Raw genomic sequence first — 22146 nt, 5'->3', positions numbered from 1 at the left:
CAGGCCGACGGGTCGAGGATATTCAAGGCACAAAAGAGCGTGGTTGAGAACAAGAGAAGAAGCTAGACCACCGAGCCGTGACGAAGCGGAGGAAGAAAATGGAGAGGTCGTAGTCGTGGTGATGAGATTGTTCAATCGTGAGCTCCTGGAGACACCTTTTGGAAAGTGAACACCGGCGCAGATTACTATGGGGAAACGCTTGCTTGCCTGCCTGCGCTCTCTGACTGCCAAGGTACGTGACCCAGATCGGGAAAGAGGGTGATGCCGCCCTTAACCCAGGGCTTCGCGCGCGAGCCCCTGTCTCTAATTGGACCTGGTAGAGGCTGTGATACCAGCGCCGGCTTTGATACTTCTAGTTAATCAATTAATTCTATTCACGCCCGCTATCAACTGTAAGACGCTTCTGACGGCGGACTGAGAATAAGGGGACTGTTCAGCCTCTCACCAGCGGTCGCCTGCACTACGGAACCCGACGATAATCTACTATCGTGCCGGGAAAGGAACTTAAGCAGAGATACTGTTCATTTTCTTTCACTGGATCTTGATTGCGGAAGGGACAAGGGCATTTCAAAACGGGATCTCCACCGATGCACGTTCATGCCACATACTCGTGGTACCAAAGGACGACCAATTATTTATTTAACGGTTCAAATGCCCAGGACAAAGCCCTTGCAAACGTTCGGTCTCCATTGTGAGCGGCCTCAAGAGATTTTCGCAATCGTGCATGACCTTCCGGGCCCAGGTCGGTGAGGTACGATGTGTCACCTTGCTCAACAAATGACTGTGAGATAGCTGCTGTCATCTCCAGGTGACCTTGGAATGTCAATATTTGATTTGAGTCCAAGATCAAAATCTCTGCTCTCACGCCAAGCTGCTGAGATCCTTCAGGAATAACGGACACCACGCGCTTGTGAAATTTATGTAGCCGCTGCACCAAAGGTTAGTGGATCAAATCGTGGATATCGGAGATAGATAAGAAAGCAAATGGGACATACCAAAGCTTGCTGTCCCTCGAAAAACTCTCGCCCTCGTGGAGTTACAGGGATGTTTTCGACCGCGATCTACATCCCGTGTGGTCAGCTGAGGCTCTAATACATGGCTTACGGTAACCCCTTAGTACTGACCAATGTTCCGCCCTCTCGAAAAGCGACGGTGCCGCCAAATGCTCTCGATATGACTTGGTCACCCCAACAAGACCGATGACCCTGATATCGGGGAAGTTGACGCAGTCTTTGACCCAGTCCACGACCTTTGCGACCCATGGATCTAGGACAGCTTTTGAAAGATCCCAGGTACCCCCAGTCAGAATGACAAGATTGAAGTCCGATGTCTTGGGGAGATCTGCTCCCTCGATAGCTTCGTAGTGCCGTATATCTGCGTCCGGCGCAGAGATGAGGACCGATTCGGAAATCCGATTCAACATGTCAATTCTCCATTGCGATCGGTACTATAGTTCCTGATGGTAGCCACGCGCTGTGATGAAGGTAGTCTGGTAATCATGATGTTGTACTTTTGGGACAAAGAAATATCAGGAGACCAGAGTTGTCGGATACAATAACCTCTTCACAGTCCAGCAGCAGAGTTGGTATAAGAGACTGCCGAAGCCTCCAGTCGCCAGGACTTGAATGAACTTGCTAAAAACATTGCCGACATGATACCGCACGGTTTTCCGATACGGCTCCGACAGGCCCCACCGACGCCGACACCACCCCGACAAAGATTCATGGACTTTAAATGGCGTAAAGGGCCCTCTCAGACTGGTGAAGCATGTGTAACTTGGTTTCGATCGTGATCATGGCCCTGCCCTACAGGTGGTGGAAACTTCAATTTCTCAAAGACCCTGGTTTGCTATATTGCTTCCCCTGGGGTTCAGGTAATCTAAAGACGGCAGTCTACTCCCTGAGACAATAAAATTGTTTAAATTGACCTTGCACAGTGTAAATGCAATCTTTTACGCACCCTAGATCTCGAGAGACGCCACGTGGAGATTGATGCTTCCATTGATTTCATTCGAAAAGGGCGGTACTATTTGTCAAGACTTTCAAAGTTGAATGGCCACTGTACATCGTTCAAATGAGCCAAGTCAAATACAAAGGAGCTGTCCATATGGAACCCAGAGCCAGCTGTACTTGGCCTCGGCTCATGGACCATTGTTCTGACCAGCTCTACAATAATTTGGTGAACATTTCGTTACGCAGCCCTTCGAGGAGGCCTATCATCGTCTCGAATTGGTCGGACGGAAATGAGTCCAAAGAATCGTGACCAAACCAGTGAGTGCGGCAGATATCCAAAAGGGTTTGATAGGAGTCCCGGTATATCTGGGCGCTTTGCCACCGATCCACGAATTTCGAGAGAGTAACAAGACAGTCGTCCATCGCACAAGTCACTTCTGGTGATGTGAAATCGACAGAGCGTTGATGGTTTGGAGATGCCCAAAAACAGTAAAGAAGTGATATCCCCGTACGAAATTGGTAGAGAATCTTGCACAGAAATCGTCAGTAAGGGCCACCACAAAGATCAGGGAAGCCTCTGTGCTTACTGCTGTCCAATTAAATAGCCAAAGAACCCCTTCCTTTTCTCGCATCAGCTTGAATTTTCGACATGCGGGTGCTGCGGCGACAAGCATTGTGAGGAAACTGTCGACACCAGCGAAAGCTGATATGTCCTGGAAGAGAAGACACATGGTATAGCTGTAAACTTTGTGTATACAATTTGGACGGTACACTGCGAGAAGCAGTTCCTGGTCGGCAAGCGTACTCATTGTGTTTTGCTTCCATTCATCCGAATCGGCTTTCAGATCGTCCCGCCATTTGGCCTTAAATGGACGATCGAAGCACAGTTTGCGAGTGGATTCATGGAAGAATCGGATCTTGGCTTGCAGGCGACGCAACTGGAATAGATGCTCCAAGGGTGAAGGGACATCCAGCGACTGTGGGCCAACGTTACCAGTGCTGATGAATACCTTCGGACAATCGAGTTAATAGCGTTCAGATCACAAGCGGAAGCAGACAATTGTCAAAGCTTTAAACTTACATTGTCGTCCATCGAGCTTAGTTTCGCTGATTGAGGAGGATCCCATGCGAAGGAAATGATCTCATTCAAGTTGTAGCAACACATGATGGTGTCTCGTTTGACCTGTGGATTCTGGTCTTCCACCTCTGTCGTGATCGAGGGAAGGCTCAAAGAGACGGTACCCTGAGGTTCCTCGCGGGTGCCGCGTCGACTTCGATATCTGCGCAGCAGGACAATGCTTTCTCCAACAATTGGTAGACATCCTTGGCAGATTCGCTGTACATGGAGTGGAGCACCGACAAGAGAGATGCCTGCGTGCGAATGACAGGGCCGTGTTGCATCGTATCGCCGTGGAACTTCAAAAAAGCACTCGAAAAAAACATTCTTGATCGGGCGAGGCGAGGGCATCCTTCGCTGAAAGAACTGCAGACCAAGGCACCAATAGAGCTCACCACGTTTAATAAAAACTCTTTATATCGCCAGCTCAAATTCCGGCATGCCTTGCGTACCATAATCCACCTGCGAGCTGAGTCCTCATCCAGGAAGGGATAGATCTTATGGATATGCGCAAGGTAGACGTTTGCGTATAGTTCAAGGTGCCAATAGTCGCTAATACAGTACGGTCCTGGGAGGGCTGTAGTGTGTTGGATGGTGGAAGTTTTCGCTGGCCGACTTACGTCCTCCAGTAGTGTCATGTTCAGGTCCGATGGAAATTGCGTTGGGAATGCTCCGCTGCTGTTTAACATGAATCTCTTGGACAACCAACAGTGAACGGCTCCCTCAACTTACATGCACTCTTCGCACTGTATTGGTTTCCCGAACCCCGGTCTGCCATTCTGCCCGAGACCCGGGGTATTAATAGTGAAGCATAGCGAGTGTTGCGGCGAATCCGGCCGAGGAACTCCGGTCATCAGCGGAGGCGAACTCCCAAGCGACTTGAGAAACTGGTTCTGTATTCCTCCTATTCCGTACTTTTCCAGCTCTGATACCTTTTCTTCTAGCGAATCAAGGTATCTTCGTGGCACGATGATGGAGTCGTTCGAAGTCTGTGATTTACTTTGCGCACATTCTGCCCCCGCCTTGCGACACTGACTGCAAACAGGTCGAACATTGTCGCACTTCTTGCGATGACGACACCTAGAACACGCGAATCGCAGAGTCTTGACAACTTTACTGTCCATCCTCGCGATGTCTTGCGTCTTACATACCATCCATCGCGTGTTGATTGAGGGCTTTCATGAGACTGGCATCGAGGAAATCTGGCTCAGGCTTAAGACCTTCTCGACTATAACCTTCCGTCGGATACTCGGACCCAATGAGGTGCAAAGGCTGCGTCTGTAACCGCTGTTGGTCGGGCTTATCAGCGTGAGATAAGGAGTCAAAGCCCGACATGTTCGGGATAGTCTGTGACAGAATAGTCACGCATTTAAAGACGTCTTATCTTGGATCTGTGGAGGTGCTCCTGAGCATTTCCGTATCCAGCAGGTGGAGATCGGCCTTCCGGCAATGATGGGCCTCTAGCTGGCAATCGTTTCTCGGCTTCTATTGGTCGAGCAGGCGGCCCGGTATTTGCTTCCATGGGCGCAACTTAACGGTTCCACGGGTACTACAATAGGACAGGGCATATCTTGTAGTATTGTACAGTACGTGTAGTGAAGCAAGTAGCCGCTAGCGACGGCAAGACCCACTCACTGCTGCGGGTCTGATGCCACGCCGTTAACACTGACTCTCCTGGCCTAGCTAATATGCAACATCTGTCTCACTAGCAATGGCCAACTGCGGCGGGCATACGAAGAAGCTCACGGTCATGGGCGTTATTTTCATCGCGTACTGCGTTGCCAACATCATCGGTTCACAGGTGTTTCTCGCTCGCTCGGCCCCCAACTATTCCACTAGATACAACGCAATTTTGGGCTTCGAAGTCGCTGCCCTTTTATGCCTGTGTATTTACGGCGCCGGTTGCTGGTACGAAAACAGACATCGCGACCGCACAGAAGGCCCTCTGCCACCTGTGTCGGATGTTGACATGTTGGGAGATTTGACAGACAAGGAGAAGAGAGGTTTCCGATATATCTACTAAGCGCACAGCGACACAACCATTGCTCTCTGTTTCCACTGTGCGGCCGTCTCGACTGAATACTTCATAATGTGCCACTTTCAATTCTATGCTGTTAGAAGAAGAGATTTGCCCCCCTATGCGTCGTTTAGATCTTTACATGTCTTGTTATACATCTATCATTGTTTTACCTGTTTTACCTGTTTTACTCACTTCTCGACTGATTTGACAGTCGCTCTTTTTACTCATATCATGTATCCATCCCATAGCAGTCTTAAAAGGGCGTCTTGAAGCACGTAACTTGGACGGAAGCGGTTCAATTACCAGCCGGGTGCTTGTATGCTGTCTTTGTTGTCGTCGTTGTTGGATTGATCAAGCCTCCCGCTGTGATCTTAGCGTCGGGATCGGATATACTTGTTTCCGACTGCTACACTGGCTTGTATGCTTCTACGTACATATAGCAGCGATTTGCTATTTTTCAGTTCATCAATCAATTCTCTTCACGCCGCTACAACCACACAACTCTATCATCACGTGATCTCGTATTCGTACACCGTGCCTGCCGCCTTCGACCTTATCGGGGCCAGATTGCATGTGGCTTGTGGCTTCAAATAGTGCTATGGTTCCGTCATTAAAGTTTTGCCCATACTATGTGTGTATCTCTCAACCAGCTGTACCTGTCCACCATATTTAAGTTACCAACAATCTACGGAGTACTGAGTCCATCGTTCGTTCTACGACAAGTGATGAGAGCGTTTCTTGCACCTAGATATCTGAGTAGGCATACAGCATTGCCTCTGCGGCAGACACATCCGTCTTCATTGCGTTTCTACTCATCACCGCCAAACCCCAAACGACCTCCACCAGGTGGGCAAGGAGCGCAGCTAAGTTTCCTTCCCTTCCTTGGTCTGTTCCTCCTTAGTTCCGGCACATACATATTGCTTGTGAAGCGAAGAACCGGGCAACAAGTGAACGAGAATCGCCGAAAAGCTCACACCGAGAGCTGATCGAAGACCTGCTTCAAGATGGCAACGATCGATCCCACCTCAGGCACGTCCCCTGTGACTCAACCAGACCCTCCGCTGGCGTCCAGCAACGTCTCTCCTGTATTCGACCCTCAAAAGGTCACGGTTCTCTTCATCCTCGGCGGACCTGGCGCTGGCAAAGGCACACAATCCGCCAATTTGGTGCGGGATTTCGGATTTGTACACCTTTCGGCGGGGGATCTGCTGAGAGAAGAGCAAAATAACCCGGAAAGCAAATATGGGCAACTCATCAAGGACTACATCAAAGAAGGGCTCATCCTGCCAATGGAAGTTACGGTCAAGCTTCTGGAGAATGCAATGCGGGCAAACTTGCAAGATGACGGCGCAGGCAAATTCTTGATCGACGGATTCCCTCGCAAGATGGACCAAGCTGTCTTTTTCGAGCAAACTGTATGCCCTTCCAAATGTACAGTCTTCCTTGACTGCCCGGAGGAAGTGATGAGGGCGCGGTTGTTGAACAGAGGCAAGACGAGCGGCAGATCGGATGACAACGAAGAGAGCATTGTCAAGAGGTTCAAGACATTTGTCGAGACGAGCATGCCGGTGGTGGATCACTTTGCCCAGGAGGGTAGAGTGATCAAGGTATCTGCGGATGCGACAGTCGACGAGGTGTACGAGCGTCTCGTCAAGGCTCTAGAAGAAAAGGGCATCTCGCCAGCGCAGCCCGCCCCGGAGCAGAAGCACATGCCGACCGAAAGTTCATGACGCCCTAACGCGGCCAACGGCCCTCATCGCTGAAGAGGGCTTGTTCGATAGCATCCGATAAGCATGGTCATGGACTCTATATCCTTTTGCTCCTTCGTCCTTACAGCATCGCCGAAACCTAACTCATCTCCTGGGACGGTCACTACATGGCGGGAACACTCTAATGTTCTGCAGAATTGGTAGAGGTAATGATCTCAAGTCGAGACCAATAAATATCTTTCCACATTGTTATCTACCTCATGTTCAACTGCTGTCTCCGGAACTCTCTTCGCTTGAACTATCGAAGCCTCCGAATTCCTCTTCATCGTCTTCCATGTCATCCTCCATCTCTGTTGGTGGTTGCATCAGAAACGCTTTCATACAGGTAATCCTGCTGCTGGTCGCATATATCCCGATCACTTTGCCTAATTGTACTGGTTTGAGGCTCTTAGTCGCGTCCATCAGTTCGGGTGTAGGAACGTGTATTAGCCGGATTGTGCCGTCACTGCTTGCGGCGACGATAATCATGTCTCTCGCCGCCGGGGATGCATTATTAGGCAGAAGAATGATCTCGAAGTCTTTGATACGGGTACTAATGCCCGCAGACGTGCCACCTATCGAGGCATAGCAGATTGCATCTGGGATTGCACCATCATTCGACTTCTCTCCATTGGTCGTAGATGTAGCGTTGCTGGGGCCGTAGAACACCACCCTGCCATCTTCCGTCGAAGCTGCTAGTAGTGTTACTTTCTCGTCGGAAGCAGCAGTCAAGGTGAGATAACAGATCTGGTGCAGTTTCGTGAGAGGCTGAGGCAGAATTTTGCACCTCGGCTTGGAATCCTCGCCGAAGACGACGGCGCCGCGTTCAAACGACACGGCAAACTCGCTCCCATCAGGACTCCATTGTATCCGACGACCTTCGCCACTGCTGTACTTGCCCTCTTTCACGCTTTGTAGAATATCGCGGCTGAAGTTCAGGACACCGGCTTTCTTGCCAGTGACGAGGTTCCAGAGTCGCATACAGCGCTCGCCCCGACCCACGCTGACCATTAGCTTCATGCTGGGATGAACGGCGAAGTCGTTTATGCCTGCCGGGGTGGCTCCAGGAGGTGCTGTGTCGCCACTGGGTTGGCCTTGGACCTTTGGCCTTGGTGCTTTGATCGTCGAGACTACCTCGAGGTCACGCAGTCTCGTCACGGAGATGGTGTTGTCTTCTGAGCCGGCGAGCAGTTTCGATCTTGTTGGAAAGTAGAGGCACGTGATGTTGGATGAGTGCTGGAGCAATGTTCCTAGCTCTCTGTTTCTCGGGTTTTCTGAGATGGTGTTGTTCCCAAGCGTGGGCATAGGGATCTTGTCGTTCTCCGAGACCGGTGATACTGCAAGGCTGTACACATTGATCTTCTCGTCGGATCCACCCGTAGCGAGATAGACACCTTGGGCATCGGACAGGCCTGGCTCTGGTAGCGGTGAGAGTGCCAGACATCGTACAGCAGAAGCGTGTGCATTGAAGAGAAATGTGTCTGCAAATTGGACTGCTGCAGTTGAGTCTGACGCGGACAAATTTGATATCGAGGCGGTAACGCCGTGCAGGACTCGCTCGTAGGAGCCTGCTATGATCTGGATAACCGGTGCGGTTGTCTTGACATCGATGTGTCCATGTGTTTTGGGTACTTTTGAGGACTTTGGATCCCCATTCGGAGCAGGCTTAGACAGAGCAGAACCATTCGTGACAGATTTGCTGGTGCTGGAATCTGTCTCCCTTTTTCTTTTGCCCGCCATGTGAAATTTTCTTGAGCCGAAGTGAAAAACTAGGGTCGAAGGAAGATCTGCAATTTGGACACCGGAACACCAGAATGCTTCAGCGCACGAGTACGACCAGGCCAAGTCGTAAGAGGAGGCACGAGCGTGGACCGACGGCTCAAAGCAAGATCCTGTTCGCACGGATGGGAGAGGACCTGGTTGAAAGAGTGATATTGGAGGTTTGCCTGTCCAACTAGCGGCAACGCCTATCAGAAAAATTTTGGCTTATGGATGAAGTGAGGATGGAGTAAGGCTCACTAACTAGGTTCACTAGGCGAGGATTATTGGGCAGGGAGAGGCACCAAAGAGAGGCACCAGGGAGGGCACCTAAGCATCCCTGGGTAGGGCTAGTGGTGAGGGATGTCGCTGTAATAGCGCCAGTTGCGCAGAATGCCCAGTAGTCCCTGGTCCCGGTGGCCTCTCGCTCGTCCCCCCCCTTGCCCGTACTTTGACCTCATGCAGCCTCCAACTCCCTCCATTCTCGCTGCCCGCCTGCGCCTGCACTGACTCGCTGTGCTCCCAAACAACATCTCATTTGGACACATCCTCCAGCCAGCTCGCCATCTTCAACAGCCTCAAATCCACCACAACGCGCCCAAACAATTCAATTCGAGACGATCATTCATCTCCAGCTACTCTCAACTGAGTCTCCTCCAATTTTCAGCAATTAATTCGATGACTTTCAACCGCTGCTGTGACTGATGCAATGCACGTCGAGCAGTTGCGCTCGAAAAAGTCTGAAGCACAGTCAGTAAACCTTTTTTGAAGCGATCCATGTGATTCCACGTCTTTCAAGGACCATGCTGATATATTATGGTGAATTATAGAAGATGTTTGTGGTCGAGGAAGCGAAAGTTGTCTGAACTCTTCTCTGTCGCCGCGTATCCTCTCCTGCCCGAGGACCCGGCGTACAACCAAAAGTTACAGGCTTTCCAAGATGCAAATGACCTAGAAAGGTACACTTCCCGTGTCGCTTCCCTGTTTCAAAAGTTACTCTGGCGACTGCAGCAAATATGCTGCCTATCTCGCTTGCTTTGGCTCACTCTTCTGCAGCGGTCGACTCTTCAATGAAGCGACACTCCCACCGAGAACCCATATAACCCTTCTATCTCGACAGACGAAACTCTCAGCTCCTGTCACGACAGTAGTTTCGATCGGCAGCCCTCTCTCACAACAATCTTCCCTTCCTAAGAGCAATCTCTCGTCGCCGTCACGTCCTAAAGATGGCAACAAGGCTACGATCGCAGAACCACCAACACTCCTCCGGGAAGAAGTCGATCAAGAGGCCCATACTGCACCGCAGCAAACAGTAGATGGAGGAGATGATAGTCTTACTAAACCAGAGCAGAGTTCTGCGGTAGCAGTACCGCAACAAGAAGCGCCTGCCCTCGGAATCAAAGAGTCTATTGTCAATGGATCGTCCAAGTCGCCTACGCCGGTACCGCGTCCAAGACCGCCTGAAGAGGGGACAAACGCCTCTTCTGCGGAAACCAATGATGCTGCAAGAGACGGAACTCCCACTGTCGCGACACTCGAGCCTCCCATTGAGCAAGGGCGCAGTCGAAGCCCTCCAGTCCTCGCGCCTATTCCTCCTGTCGCCGAACCGCAATCCTCCCCAGCGTCAACAAATGGACCGGAGTCTGCTATCACGCCTGCTCCAACGGCAGGCTCACCCGGCACGAGCCCCGGCGTGGATCTCCACCCAAGTACAGCAGATGCACCTCAGCAACGGAAAGAGGGTCATGGTTTCCGCACGGATTCGGAGCGATCACCACTAAATAATGGTGACATGGACCAGCAGACAGTATCTCTAGAATCTGCTGCCAATGCAGACACGAGCGAATCGATCGCGGAGGACGGTACCGTGTCCAAGAAACCAAGCGTGCGTGTCGATACTACCGATGTCGAATCCTATTTTAAACCACGACCGAATACCGGAATAGTGGAAAGTCCTGCTCAGATGACTGCTGCTGGTACACCGAAACGTGGACTTTCAACCACCCCGTCGGGACCCGAACCTCCAAAGCGTGCGACCAGAATATCTTCCGGGGTATTGCAGAAGAAATCCGTATCGGAAATCCTTGGTGAAACCCCCAAAGCAACCACACCCCAAGGCGATTCTCCACAATCAACGACGCACCGTGACTCATTTGGCATGTCAACTTCGGATCCCCGAATTGGTGACCGTCGCGATAGAGAACGAAGCCGGCTGTCAACCGTGGTTTTCGCTAAGCCACCGAAGTCATCTGCTGACGATGGGCGGCTTGCATTGGAGCGTCTTGACAACCGTGAAACGCCAAAGAATGCTCCGAAGGACAGAGATTATCTGTATACGCTATTTGAGAACAAGGCCCATTCTATGTCACGGCAGACGTCTATGACTTATCTTATCCAAAACGCTCACAAGACTTTAACCACAACCGATCATCTCGTCGAATATGAGTTGTCGGCTGAATGCAGAATCCTGAAGCGCCTGTATCAGCTACAAGAAAAACAACGATGGGCCTTGAGACAATACAAACGAGCAGATGAAGCTCCAAGGCCCACCTCCCACTGGGACTACTTGTTGGATCACATGAAATGGATGCGGACAGACTTTAGGGAAGAGCGAAAATGGAAACTCGCCGCCGCGCGAAGTCTTGCAGAAAGCTGTGCGGAGTGGGTGGCTAGTTCACCTGAGGAGCGTTCTCGCCTGCAGGTAAAGGTTCGACCACCAAAGATCTTGAACAAGCAAGAAGAGCCTGAGGATGTCGACATGGAGGATCTTCCAATCCCTGACGCTTCTTCACATCCAACTCCGGAGTTGATGCCCTCAAATGAGGATGACTCCATCAGCGATGATATTGCAGATCTTCGAGATCTCCCAATGACCGTGGCCCCCGCTGCTCTCTTTTCTCTTGGTTCTTCCGAATTCAACTTCCCTGTCGATCATACACCTGCTTTGGACAAGCTTCTGAATGAGCTGCCTTTGTATCGGCCATCGGCCATCGAATTTGAGGTTGCGAAGTCGAACCTAGCCGAGCGCCTGGACGCGAAATGGAAGACGGATATCGTACCTGTGTCGAGGTGGGCCACCGAGAAGTTACCAGTCAAAGACTACCGACCGCCTATTAAACGGAGTCGATATGAGTACGAGCTCGAAATGTCGCCAAAGAAGAAATCTGCGCCTCTTCCAGCTGAGGATAGTAACGTCGCGTTGTTCATGCCAGAGAACAAGCCCATAAGGGACAGGATCCATCCTGGCCATTCGTTCCGTCCTCCATCAGAGCATCCTATGCCCACTCAAGCATTCTTCGAGACCAGGAGTTCTTCTCAGTGGACTCACGCAGAGGACGACGAGCTTAGGAAACTTGTTAAAGATTATTCGTACAACTGGTCGCTGATCTCAAGTTGTCTAACTCCTCGGGGTTCGTACACGTCAGGAGCTGATCGTAGAACTCCTTGGGAATGCTTTGAGAGATGGATTGGTCTGGAGGGCCTTCCTGCAGACATGTCCAAAACTGCCTACTTCAAAACCTATTCCGGCAGGATTGAGGCTGCTGGTAGGCATGTGGCGGCACAAATCGAGGAAGCCCAACGAAGAGCGGGGGCGAATGTACAGATTCCTGTCAGAAAGAGGACGACTCAGCCAGTCCGTGTCGAACGAAAACGGACACAACGACATCTCGCGATGCTCGACGCTATGCGCAAATTGGCCAAGAAACGCGAAGCTGCCCTCCAAAAGCAGCAACACCAGGCCGACCTTGCTGCAATGCGCAAAGTCAATGATGCAAATGTTCCCAAGCCATCTTATAAAACTCCAGCTGAATTTTCGCAACTCAAGCAGGAACGGGAAGCGAAGATAGCAGAACGACAGGAGATATACCGACAGCAGCTAATTGCCCACCAACGTGCTACCGCTCAACAGCAGCGGAGCCAGAATTCTCAGCCCAACACCATGCCAAATGGTATGCCTCCTGGCGCCCCCAATATGCGTGGACCTCCTTCCGCTGGCGGTATGCCCGCAATACCAAACGGCGGTATGCAGGTGCCAAACGGTCAACCTCGCCACCCTATGCTTGCAATGCAGCAGAATATGCAGTTGGCTCCTGGCATGGTCGGACCGAAGCTCACACCACAGATGCAGGCCCAGATGCAAGCACAAATGGCGGCCCGTGGAGCTGCGACCTCTCCACAACAAATGCGTATACTTCAGGAAGCAAGCCGTGTTCAGCAGGAGCAGTTGATGCGACAAGCACAACAGGCACAGAACGGCGCACATTCGTCGCCTAACAACACGAATGCTGCTCTAGCGGCTGGAAAAGGTATCAACAATGCGGCTTATATGGCTGCGATGGGCAGTGCCAATGGCGTGGGGTCTCCGGCCAATATGAGCCATGCATCCGCATCACCTCGTCCTGCGACCGCTAACTCCGGTCAAGCTTTGTCAAGTGGCCACATTCCTGTCCTCACGCAGATCGCGAATAAGATTCGCGAACATCACCCGAATCTTTCAGATGACGATGTTAACCGCCTTGCTTCACAACAGATCACCCAGTATCAGCAACAGGCTACCGCTGCTGCGGCAGGACAGGCGCAAAAAAGGCATCAGCCTCACAATCAAGCAGCCTTGAATGCTGCCATTGGTGCTGTCAACGCTGGCAACCATGCCTCGAATGCAGCCGCTGCGGCAGCAGCTGCTGCTCAATTCGGACAGTCGATGATGACCCAGGAACAAATCCAACAGTACAATCAGCGGATGCGCATGCAGCAGGCACAGCAACACGGGGTCAGAGGCATGCAGGGTCAAATGCAACCAGGCATGATTCCCAATGGAATGAGCAACTCTCCTGTGATGAACATGGCTCGGCCGGTCAGTCAACACACAAACCAGGGACAGATGAGCCGGAGTGCAACTCCGAGGGATCAGCGCGGCAGCAGCCAGAGCAACATTAACGTCAACGGCGCTGGTGGCGGCGCAGGATCTGGCGCTCAAGGAAGCCCACGTCCGGCGCCAGCACAACAAACTTGAGCGAAATAGTTCAATTGATCTTCTTGAGGCCTGTTTAGACAGACCTCCCAATGTACAAAAAAGAACTTGAAAGTTTCGATGCGGTCGTGAGAAACGAAAGAATACCTGGCTATATAGTGTGGAGTTCAAATTTGATGTGAGCTACTTGAGCACAGAATAGGGAACAGAGCAGCAAACCGGCACGAAGCTTCAGAACTGCTGTGCCCTTTTGATTCTGAAAAGAGAGGGCGACAGATTCGCAGTGATAATTTTAACGTTCTTCTCCGTTCAATCATCTTGTATCGGATATCATATCTATTTTATTGCGGTACGATAGTGGTGCTGGCTGATGCTGCGTGGATGAGTGATCCTGGGACGGCCAGGGGTGTCATAAGGGTAAGCCCCGGTGTACATGGTTCGTGCGTGCGTCAGTCATGGAGTGAGAAAGAACATGGACTTTCTTGTCTCAAAGCCTTTGTTGATGCGTACCCGAAGGAGCGAGGTCACTCCGACGTATCTTTAGTGCACAACATTTGCCTGCCCACCTTCGCGTGATTCCACGGGACGCCATGTGCCTCTTTTTAACACAACCGTTCGAAGCTCCGCGCGAAGCCCACGCCATTGACATATGCAGCACTGCCGACGGGCACGGCGAAAGATTCCTAGTCTCCACCACCCACGGCCTCGACCTCCCTGGGACCCTGTTGGTCACGGTGTTGGCCGCCTCGGCCACCGCCACGACCACCACCGCCCTGCCGTCTCTGTCTGTCACCGCCGCCTCTTTGCGCATGGCCCTCGCCATCTCCAAATCCGTTCATGCCAGAGTCGCCGCCGCCAGGTCCCTCGCGAGCGAAGCGTTCCTTCTCGGCCTTCACCACGGTCAGGACGCTCTCGAGACTGCGACGCCAAACCATCAGGCGTCCTTGGATCTCCGCCCACTGCTTCTCTCCGAAAACACGGTAGGTTGCGCGCTGGACGAGGAATTCTTGCTTGAGCTGACTCAGCTTGCCCTCGACGAGACCGGTACGGATGGCATCAATCACCCACATTTCCACATCCTCGCTCGGGACTTGGAGAGCTGACGCAATTGTGGAGTATGGCACGGAGCGAGTTGTCGAGGAGGCAGCGATGCTGGCAAGAGTCAGGAGGCGAATCTTGTTGGTCAGGGCCTCAGCGCTCTCTTCCGGAATGCCCAGCGACGCCAAGTCATTTGTCTCGAGGAAATCGGTGTATGAGGAGTAGTCATCCGAGGAGAAGATCTCGAGAAGTTCGAAAAGGTTGTTGTCCGACTTTCGAATCGCCTGGATGGCATCGTTGACGGTCAGCGGGGTGAAGTCTGTCACGTTCGGGTTGATGAGAGCGGTTCTCAGCGTGCGTTTGGCGAGATCTAGGGCTTCTTGCTCGGCCGACGACTCGGGTGGGATGGTCTCGAGCGCATCGAGCAGATATTTGTAATGCAGATCATCGTGGCCAGTCTCAGATGCCACGTCGGCCACGGTCAGGTACAGGGTACGGGCGTCCTCGTCGTCCAGTTGCCAAGTTGATAGCCAAGTCGGAATATTCGTCTCCAATTGCGGTATTAAGGCCTCGAATATCTGTGCAGAGGCGGAGGATTTGATGACTTTCAATACAGCAAGGAAAACGTGATAACGGGCGTCACTGGCAAGAGGAAGAACGTTGAATATGGTCGTAAGGGTTTGGAGGGCGAGAGAGGAGCCGAAGGTAGGAGAGGATGTAAGGGGCTGCTCGGACAGATACTGGCATATCCGCGCGAAGAATTGTTCGGAATTTCGTGACTGGAGCGAGAGGCTGATGAGGAGGTTATAGGCTGCGGTGAATTCTGTAGGGATGTCATTATCTATGCAGCATCAGTTGACCGGGGCGAGATGTCCATACCTCGTTCAGGAGCAGAATTCAGGATCGAGGCCTTTGTTACAATCTTTTTCAGCACTTCATCTTTTTGCTGTTGTACCGACGCCTCGTCCACAGACTCTTGCGATTGTTCTGCCTCGCGAATTTGGTGTAGGTATTGCGCAACGTCCGCTTGGACGCCCGCTCCTTCGTCGGATTTCGCGAGGGTGTCGAGGTACTGCGCCAACTCCTCTGCAAGCTCGGAGAACGATCCTTCGATCAACAGGGTGTTTGAAGGGCCCGGCATGACGACGGTATTGTAGCTGAGACGATATTGACGAGGACGGTGTTGGTAGTCTCGTTTATTGCCTGCGCCTGCGCTGCCGTCGACGCTTTGCTGCTGTGGGAGAAACTTCAAAATCGTGGAAATCTTGGCATCGGTGCTTACATAACCACGAACTCGGCGCTGGTCCACATTTTGCTACAGTACGAGGAGTCCGAGAGCAGTGAAATCTTGTGAACGTGCGCTGTCTGCGCTTCAGCAGTACTAGATGTCCCGCGTGTCAAGTTGGAAATTTCCAATCAGATGGTACGCGCGGTGAATCTCAGTGCTGCACCGGGACATGCACAGGCTTCCTACCCATCTCATCTTCTATGAACACCCCCAGCCCGGCAAAAGCCCGCCAAAGACACTCGTCCATGTATTGATGAAAGTCGTATCCAGCGGCAGACATAGCTTCCGCAGGTTTTCCCTTTGCACGGCTAATATAGCTCTCCTTGACTTGATAGTAGTCTCTCGTCCGTGGCATGCCCATGAATGGATCGTAAGGCGCCTTGGGTTGGGGCGCGATCACCGGCTTCAAGCCCTTGATTAAGCCACTTGGATCTGCGGCATCCTTAGGCACATTCTGTCGTTTCACTGGTCTTGTCGTTCCAGGATCATTTGTGGTTTCGTTGGTATCCGTTTTGATACCATTTGCGATGGCATAGTCCTTCAGCTTTCGTCTTGTAGCTTGGACGTCGATCTTGAGGACTAGGTTCATGATGAGCTCTTCTTTCAGTTCGAGATAATCATCGTAGTCTCTTTTTGTTTCAAATTCCTCTTCCCGACGGTCGAGACTAGTGTCAAAAATTAGACAGGGTCCTCAAAGTGACGAAGGAATGAAAAACATACGTCTTGCCCACATTCTTCCGAATTTCCACTTCGCGCTCGATCTTGAGATCTTCAAAAGTCTGTGGTCGCCATTCTCGTTTCCAGAGATTCACATGGCACCCTGCTACGGGGCATTCGGCTTTGCCACTGGAGAAGTTTCGATCTACACAACCTTCACATATTCGGTGATAGCATTTCGTGTTGATCTTGAACCGCAGTCCGGGATGTGTACGAGGGTCACTGCCACAAACAGGACATTTGTTCGCTCCTAGGAGTAGATCATCAGCTACAGAGATTTCCCTCATGATTGTGTAGAGCCCATAGATTCTGCTTACCAATAGAATCTTCGTCGTCCATCATGTCAGCCCTTCGCTAAGATTCAGGGAGGGGCACAAAGGGAGGCAAGGTGCTCGAAGGTGAGGCCATCAGAGTGCATGCATAAGCATTATCCAGTATCACACAATTCGCGATATACGAATGCTGATGAGCTGGGGTGATGGAATGTTGATCACAATGTCACCGAGATGGCCTCGCAAGGCTGAGCAAAGTATGTGGTTGCGGCCTGATTTCAAATGACATTCTTTTTCGAAGGTGGCGTTGTCTTTTCATCTGCACTGATTAAAATTCCAGCCTCATGTTTCTTTACAATTCCACGAGAGTACAACACTAAGAGCACTATCCGGTATCTAAACGTTGACACAAAGCGCGTACTCAGAGGTATATTTGTCCCACACAATGGACGAATCTGCTTTGTCACGTATCGAGCAGCAAAGGACGGAACTTGAGGCCAACATTGCTAAACTCCGGACATCGCTTCGACACTGGCAAACCCTGGAAATAGATTACGAGAGTCTGAAGGAGGAATTTTTCGGCTTGTCAGAGGATTCTACGGTCGAAAAGTGTTTAGAAGCCGCTCGAGATGCGAAGCTGGAATTGATCGACGAGAACGAGATTCACACGCTTCTCAAAGATAATCACGGCAATCCTCGCCAGCCTTCTCAGCTAGTGGGCCTCCTATCAAAGCGCATTGAATATGTCGATCGAAATGTTCAAACGGTTCGAAAACAGCTGTCCGACGCTGAAAAGCGAAGAAACGCCCTGTTACTTGCGGAGGAACCTGATCACCGAGATGATGCCGGACTGCCGTTGGCCGAGATCACTGAAGAATTAGATGAATCAGGACAGGTAGTGTCAGGAAAGGTCGATATGCCTGGGTCAAGCGCACCACAATTGCTGGACGTATTGAAGAAAGCAGGCGTAACAGAATTGAAGGAAACAGACGGCACTATTACTCATGCCGAGGCGACGGGCCCTTCTCAAGCTGACCGTGTGGGTGCTGAGGAAGGTGAACAAAACGAATCTGCGGTTGTCGCACCGGCTGCCGATACGTCGCAGACAGTCAACGTGCCTATTAACACCGACGATACCGAAGAAGAAGCTCAACTGCGTAGGGAAATGTTGGAGTATTCTCGAGGGATGGATGAAGTTGGCGCCATCGTGGCTGAACTCGATCTCGAAGATGATGGCTCAGACATCTCCTACGATGATCAAGATGACACGTTCGAGCTCGACTCTGATATGGAGTATGACGACGATGACTTCGAAGACAATGAGTCCGAAGACGACAATGGGAAGAGCAGGAATCGTTTGACCGTACCGAGGGCCTATCGGAAAAAGATGGAGGAGCTACAGGAAAAGCTTGGCTTGAAGAACGTAGGACCAGGCTCTGAAATTCCCGGTCTCGATGAACAATCACGGCCATCCGCCGCTGAAGCTGCAAGGAAAGCAGCCCTTGCACGGCATGACCAGTCAACGAAGAGCAACCTAAAGTCCAGTGTGAAGCAGGACGACACATTAGCAAAACCCAAAGTAAGCAAGAAGAAGGTCGCATTCTCATCCGAGTTAGATATAGCACCTTCTGAGCCCTCAATCTCGACACGCTCGAACCCTGAAACGTCGCGGCAAGAATCAACGAGCACTTCTGCTGGAAGACCAATTACTGATTCTGTGGTTGAGAGACAACCACAGGCCGAAGACGCAACTGGCCCCGATAGTGCACCAATCCCCCCCAGAAAACAATCACGTTTCAAGAGTGCACGACAGGCGCAGCCTCCAGCACCCTTACCTGCGGCCCCCAGGGCAGCGCTTTCGGAAAATGCTGAAGCTCAAAGCAACAAATCAGATCATCACCCTCCTCCGTCTGTGATCATATCGAGGGACCTTGTTGAACGACCGTCGCCCAAGACGACCCATGCGCCTGACCCAAATGATTTCTCAGAAGAAAGCCACCGACGTGAGATCGCGATGGAGTATCAAAAACATCGCATGAAGCGAATACACGCCCAAGACCGAGCCTTCGTTGGAGATGGCGAAGACGACAATTACGGTGAAATGATCACTTCCGGTAAAGGCAGAGGGCAGGAAGGCGCCACTGGTGGAAGGGTTAGTCGATTCAAGGCAGCGAGACTTAATCGGTAGGAGTTGATGCTCATACATCCCGGCGACAAAACATTTGGGCACATGGTTCGGTATGTACAAAATCCAATTCTGAAGCGAAGTTTCTCGGAAAGCACATCGGCACATCAAATTATGCGGGTCTACACGAGAATAATTTTGACAGTTCGAGGCTCGTCGCATTGTCTTTGTTATTGCTGGAGCTGCTGTTGGTCGCTCTATGCGTCCAAGGAAGTTTGCAGTTCATCCCATCTGAATCTTCCTCTCCGGCTGGCTCCCAGATGAAATTTCGTTGGGCTCTCTGACGCCTCCTCCGTTGCTATGGACACGGCGATTCGTTTCACCCTACACAGTTGGTATTTCTTTGCGTAGTTCCGTGGTTCATCAGTGCGACTGACCCTGTTTACTTCGATCTCACCGCTAGACTTGTTTGCTTCGTACATTGGGAGCGTGTACGAAAGATGACATGCTGACACTATCTCCGCACAATCGAGGTACCATGTGTGCCACGAGGCGATTACTAATTTCCATTTGTACCATAACGAGATGCATCACCAAAGCACAAGTCGGCGAAGAGCTTTGGGGCTGCTGAGAGTCTGTACCTCTGCTTCTGGCTTCTGTTTCTCTTCCACCGTCCTCGACGCCGTTGTCTCCCCTCAGCGACTCCTTCTAGCTGCATTGGGTGTAAATTGTGACTAACGCCGGCTCCGAAAGCCCACAGGCCCCGCCGCTCCCCGGGCCCATATAATCCTCACCATTTTCCTTGTTCTTTTCTTCTTCAGGCATCTACCCTCTGAGTCTACCTTACACCCTTTGTGCGATACAGGACAGACAGTGTCGGGTCAGCATGGACGCAAAAGGACGCGAATTGGATGTGATAACCCCATCAGTGCGCGCACAAGATGTGCCCATTGAAGCCTGTCCCGTCGACCGCCCTTCGACCATGGACGACACTGTGGTCCCGATCAAACATCGAAGCAGACTCCGCATCACCATGATCCTGACTGCTCTATACCTGTCTCTTTTTGTTGCTGCACTGGACGCTACCATCGTTGCGACTGCGCTCCCCAAAATCACGGCCGACCTGCACTCTGCAGCCGGCTACGTCTGGATCGGGGGAGCTTACCTGATTGCCAATGCCGCGGCTTCTCCTATCTGGGTGAAGTTTTCAGATATCTGGGGTCGGAAGCCGATATTCCTTGTAGCTCTGGTCGTCTTCTTTGCCAGCTCGATCATCTGTGCTGCAGCGGTTGACATGCAGATGCTTATTGTTGGCCGCAGCTTTCAAGGTGCCGCAGGTGGCGGTCTCATATGCATGGTCAACGTCGGAATTTCGGATCTATTCAGCGTACGCGAGAGAAGCCTATGGCTTGGTCTCTGTGAGGGCATTTGGGCATTCAGCGGAGCTGTGGGACCTCTTTTGGGGGGTGCCTTTGCACAATACGCATCCTGGCGGTGGTGCTTTTGGTGCAACTTGCCCATATCAGGCGTTGCGTTCCTGTTGATCGTTTTCTTCCTCGATGTCCACAACCCACGTACACCAGCTATGGAGGGGATCAGAGCTATTGACTGGTTTGGATGCTTATCTATTCTGGGCGTCACCGTGATGCTTCTTCTCGGTCTCGATCTTGGTGGAGCAGTTTATCCTTGGGGCTCTGCAAAGGTTATATGCCTGATCGTCTTTGGCGCGTTGATGGTCCTGGTGTTCATCTACAGCGAGAAAAAACTGGCCAAGTATCCCGTCATACCTCTATCTTTGTTTGGCACGAGGAACGTTGCCACGCTTCTCGTCACATTTTTCCATGGCATGGTAAGAAGTTTCAGCTGAGAGTGTCAAGTTCCGGAGATGTTGACTCTTCGCAGGTCTTTATGGCGCCAGAGTACTACCTTCCGCTGTACTTCCAAAGCGTTATGGAGTCGTCCCCCATCAGATCTGGTTATCTCCTAGGGCCACTCATCGTTGCCACGGCTGTTACCGGTGTCCTGAATGGCGTTTTCATCCATCGTACTGGCCAATACCGTCCGTCACTCTGGATCGGCTCGGTACTCTTAGCGTTGGGAACTGGCCTCTACTTGATGCTCGATGCTGAGTCAAGCGTCGGCATGGTCATCGGATTCGAGATCATTGGAGGAATCGGATCCGGTCTTTTGTTCGAACCCCCATTGATAGCAATTCAACAAGGCGTGCACCAGGACGAAGTTGGTACAGCGACTTCGACTCAGTCCTTCATCCGAAGCATGGCTCTGTCCTTGAGTGTTATCGTCGGTGGCATTGTGTTTGAACAAAGTATGGACATTCGAAGAACAAGCTTGATCGCAGCCGGCCTCCCACCCTCTGTCGTGGAAAAACTGTCGGGTAAAAATGCCGGGGCCAACGTCGATGTCGGACGCAATCTTCCGCCGATGCAAGACCGTGCTGTCAAAGATGCCTTTGCCTGGAGTATCCGGAATATGTTTATTATGTTCACTGTCCTTGGAGCATTCAACATAGTGGCAAGTTTGTTTATCAACCATACCAAATTGTCCACGGAACATCGGGAGACTGTTACTGGCCTCAAAAGCAAGGATAAAGCGCCATCAATATCTTGATCCCATCGAAAGACATCCATCTTAATGGGTTACATCTGCACCTCAACTTTGTGGGCGTAACTCAATCGACGCTGACGTGGAAGCCTCGACTTCAACATCATGCCCGAGAGAGATTTTCCCTAGCACTGTCCTAGGGTAACACTTACCTCCACACCACGTCCCGTCCGGTGATGCTCAAGCACCGTCAACAACAGCACTCCTTCTTTTTCGGAGTCGAATCTTCGGGCTCTCGGTGATGCTTACGCACCGTCAACAACAGCACTCGATCATTCCAGAGACTGACATTCCATCCATGCGCGTTTTCCAGATGCACAATGGAGATGGTGAGCTTTCCACCAACCAAACCAGCAAATTCATGTCACGTAGTTCACTTAAAACACCAGACAGACCTTCGGGATCACTGTTTGCGGTGAGCTTCGCACCGATATCAACAGCACAAACTTCGCTTCCATGGCGAATCGAATCAAATATTGCATATCGCCACTTGTAACACTCGTATGCATTTCTTTTC

At 51.5% G+C, this 22146-nt stretch overlaps 10 protein-coding genes across 10 annotated transcripts; 5 read left to right on the top strand and 5 right to left on the bottom strand.

Annotated features, from left to right (window-relative positions):
• Positions 1–631: 631 nt before the first annotated feature.
• Positions 632–1423, bottom strand: PV08_09599 (uncharacterized protein; the record flags this gene model as incomplete). Its single annotated transcript, XM_016383915.1, has 3 exons — positions 632–928; positions 996–1061; positions 1121–1423. The coding sequence occupies 3 exons, from the start codon at positions 1421–1423 to the stop codon at positions 632–634; spliced, it is 666 nt and encodes a 221-aa protein (XP_016232538.1).
• Positions 1424–2383: 960 nt separating this feature from the next.
• PV08_09598 (uncharacterized protein) lies at positions 2384–4404 on the bottom strand (the record flags this gene model as incomplete). The annotated part of the gene is made up of 5 exons (XM_016383914.1): positions 2384–2962; positions 3034–3288; positions 3522–3747; positions 3802–4149; positions 4217–4404. 5 exons carry the CDS (start codon positions 4402–4404, stop codon positions 2384–2386), a joined length of 1596 nt encoding a protein of 531 aa, XP_016232537.1.
• Positions 4405–4780: 376 nt separating this feature from the next.
• PV08_09597 (uncharacterized protein) lies at positions 4781–5092 on the top strand (the record flags this gene model as incomplete). The annotated part of the gene is made up of 1 exon (XM_016383913.1): positions 4781–5092. The coding sequence occupies one exon, from the start codon at positions 4781–4783 to the stop codon at positions 5090–5092; it is 312 nt and encodes a 103-aa protein (XP_016232536.1).
• A 1001-nt stretch (positions 5093–6093) lies between these two features.
• On the top strand, positions 6094–6819 carry PV08_09596 (uncharacterized protein; the record flags this gene model as incomplete). The annotated part of the gene is made up of 1 exon (XM_016383912.1): positions 6094–6819. The coding sequence occupies one exon, from the start codon at positions 6094–6096 to the stop codon at positions 6817–6819; it is 726 nt and encodes a 241-aa protein (XP_016232535.1).
• A 243-nt stretch (positions 6820–7062) lies between these two features.
• On the bottom strand, positions 7063–8577 carry PV08_09595 (uncharacterized protein; the record flags this gene model as incomplete). The annotated part of the gene is made up of 1 exon (XM_016383911.1): positions 7063–8577. One exon carries the CDS (start codon positions 8575–8577, stop codon positions 7063–7065), a length of 1515 nt encoding a protein of 504 aa, XP_016232534.1.
• An 834-nt stretch (positions 8578–9411) lies between these two features.
• PV08_09594 (uncharacterized protein) lies at positions 9412–13609 on the top strand (the record flags this gene model as incomplete). Its single annotated transcript, XM_016383910.1, has 2 exons — positions 9412–9554; positions 9652–13609. 2 exons carry the CDS (start codon positions 9412–9414, stop codon positions 13607–13609), a joined length of 4101 nt encoding a protein of 1366 aa, XP_016232533.1.
• A 641-nt stretch (positions 13610–14250) lies between these two features.
• On the bottom strand, positions 14251–15746 carry PV08_09593 (uncharacterized protein; the record flags this gene model as incomplete). The annotated part of the gene is made up of 2 exons (XM_016383909.1): positions 14251–15428; positions 15485–15746. 2 exons carry the CDS (start codon positions 15744–15746, stop codon positions 14251–14253), a joined length of 1440 nt encoding a protein of 479 aa, XP_016232532.1.
• A 298-nt stretch (positions 15747–16044) lies between these two features.
• On the bottom strand, positions 16045–16897 carry PV08_09592 (uncharacterized protein; the record flags this gene model as incomplete). The annotated part of the gene is made up of 2 exons (XM_016383908.1): positions 16045–16558; positions 16614–16897. The coding sequence occupies 2 exons, from the start codon at positions 16895–16897 to the stop codon at positions 16045–16047; spliced, it is 798 nt and encodes a 265-aa protein (XP_016232531.1).
• Positions 16898–17327: 430 nt separating this feature from the next.
• PV08_09591 (uncharacterized protein) lies at positions 17328–19070 on the top strand (the record flags this gene model as incomplete). The annotated part of the gene is made up of 1 exon (XM_016383907.1): positions 17328–19070. One exon carries the CDS (start codon positions 17328–17330, stop codon positions 19068–19070), a length of 1743 nt encoding a protein of 580 aa, XP_016232530.1.
• An 823-nt stretch (positions 19071–19893) lies between these two features.
• PV08_09590 (uncharacterized protein) lies at positions 19894–21635 on the top strand (the record flags this gene model as incomplete). The annotated part of the gene is made up of 2 exons (XM_016383906.1): positions 19894–20856; positions 20910–21635. 2 exons carry the CDS (start codon positions 19894–19896, stop codon positions 21633–21635), a joined length of 1689 nt encoding a protein of 562 aa, XP_016232529.1.
• Positions 21636–22146: the final 511 nt, after the last annotated feature.

Source organism: Exophiala spinifera, assembly GCF_000836115.1.
Source record: "Exophiala spinifera strain CBS 89968 unplaced genomic scaffold supercont1.7, whole genome shotgun sequence".
Classification (NCBI taxonomy): Eukaryota; Fungi; Ascomycota; class Eurotiomycetes; order Chaetothyriales; family Herpotrichiellaceae; genus Exophiala; species Exophiala spinifera.
Note: the sequence above shows the minus strand (reverse complement) of the source record. Positions and strands in the feature narration are given on the sequence as shown.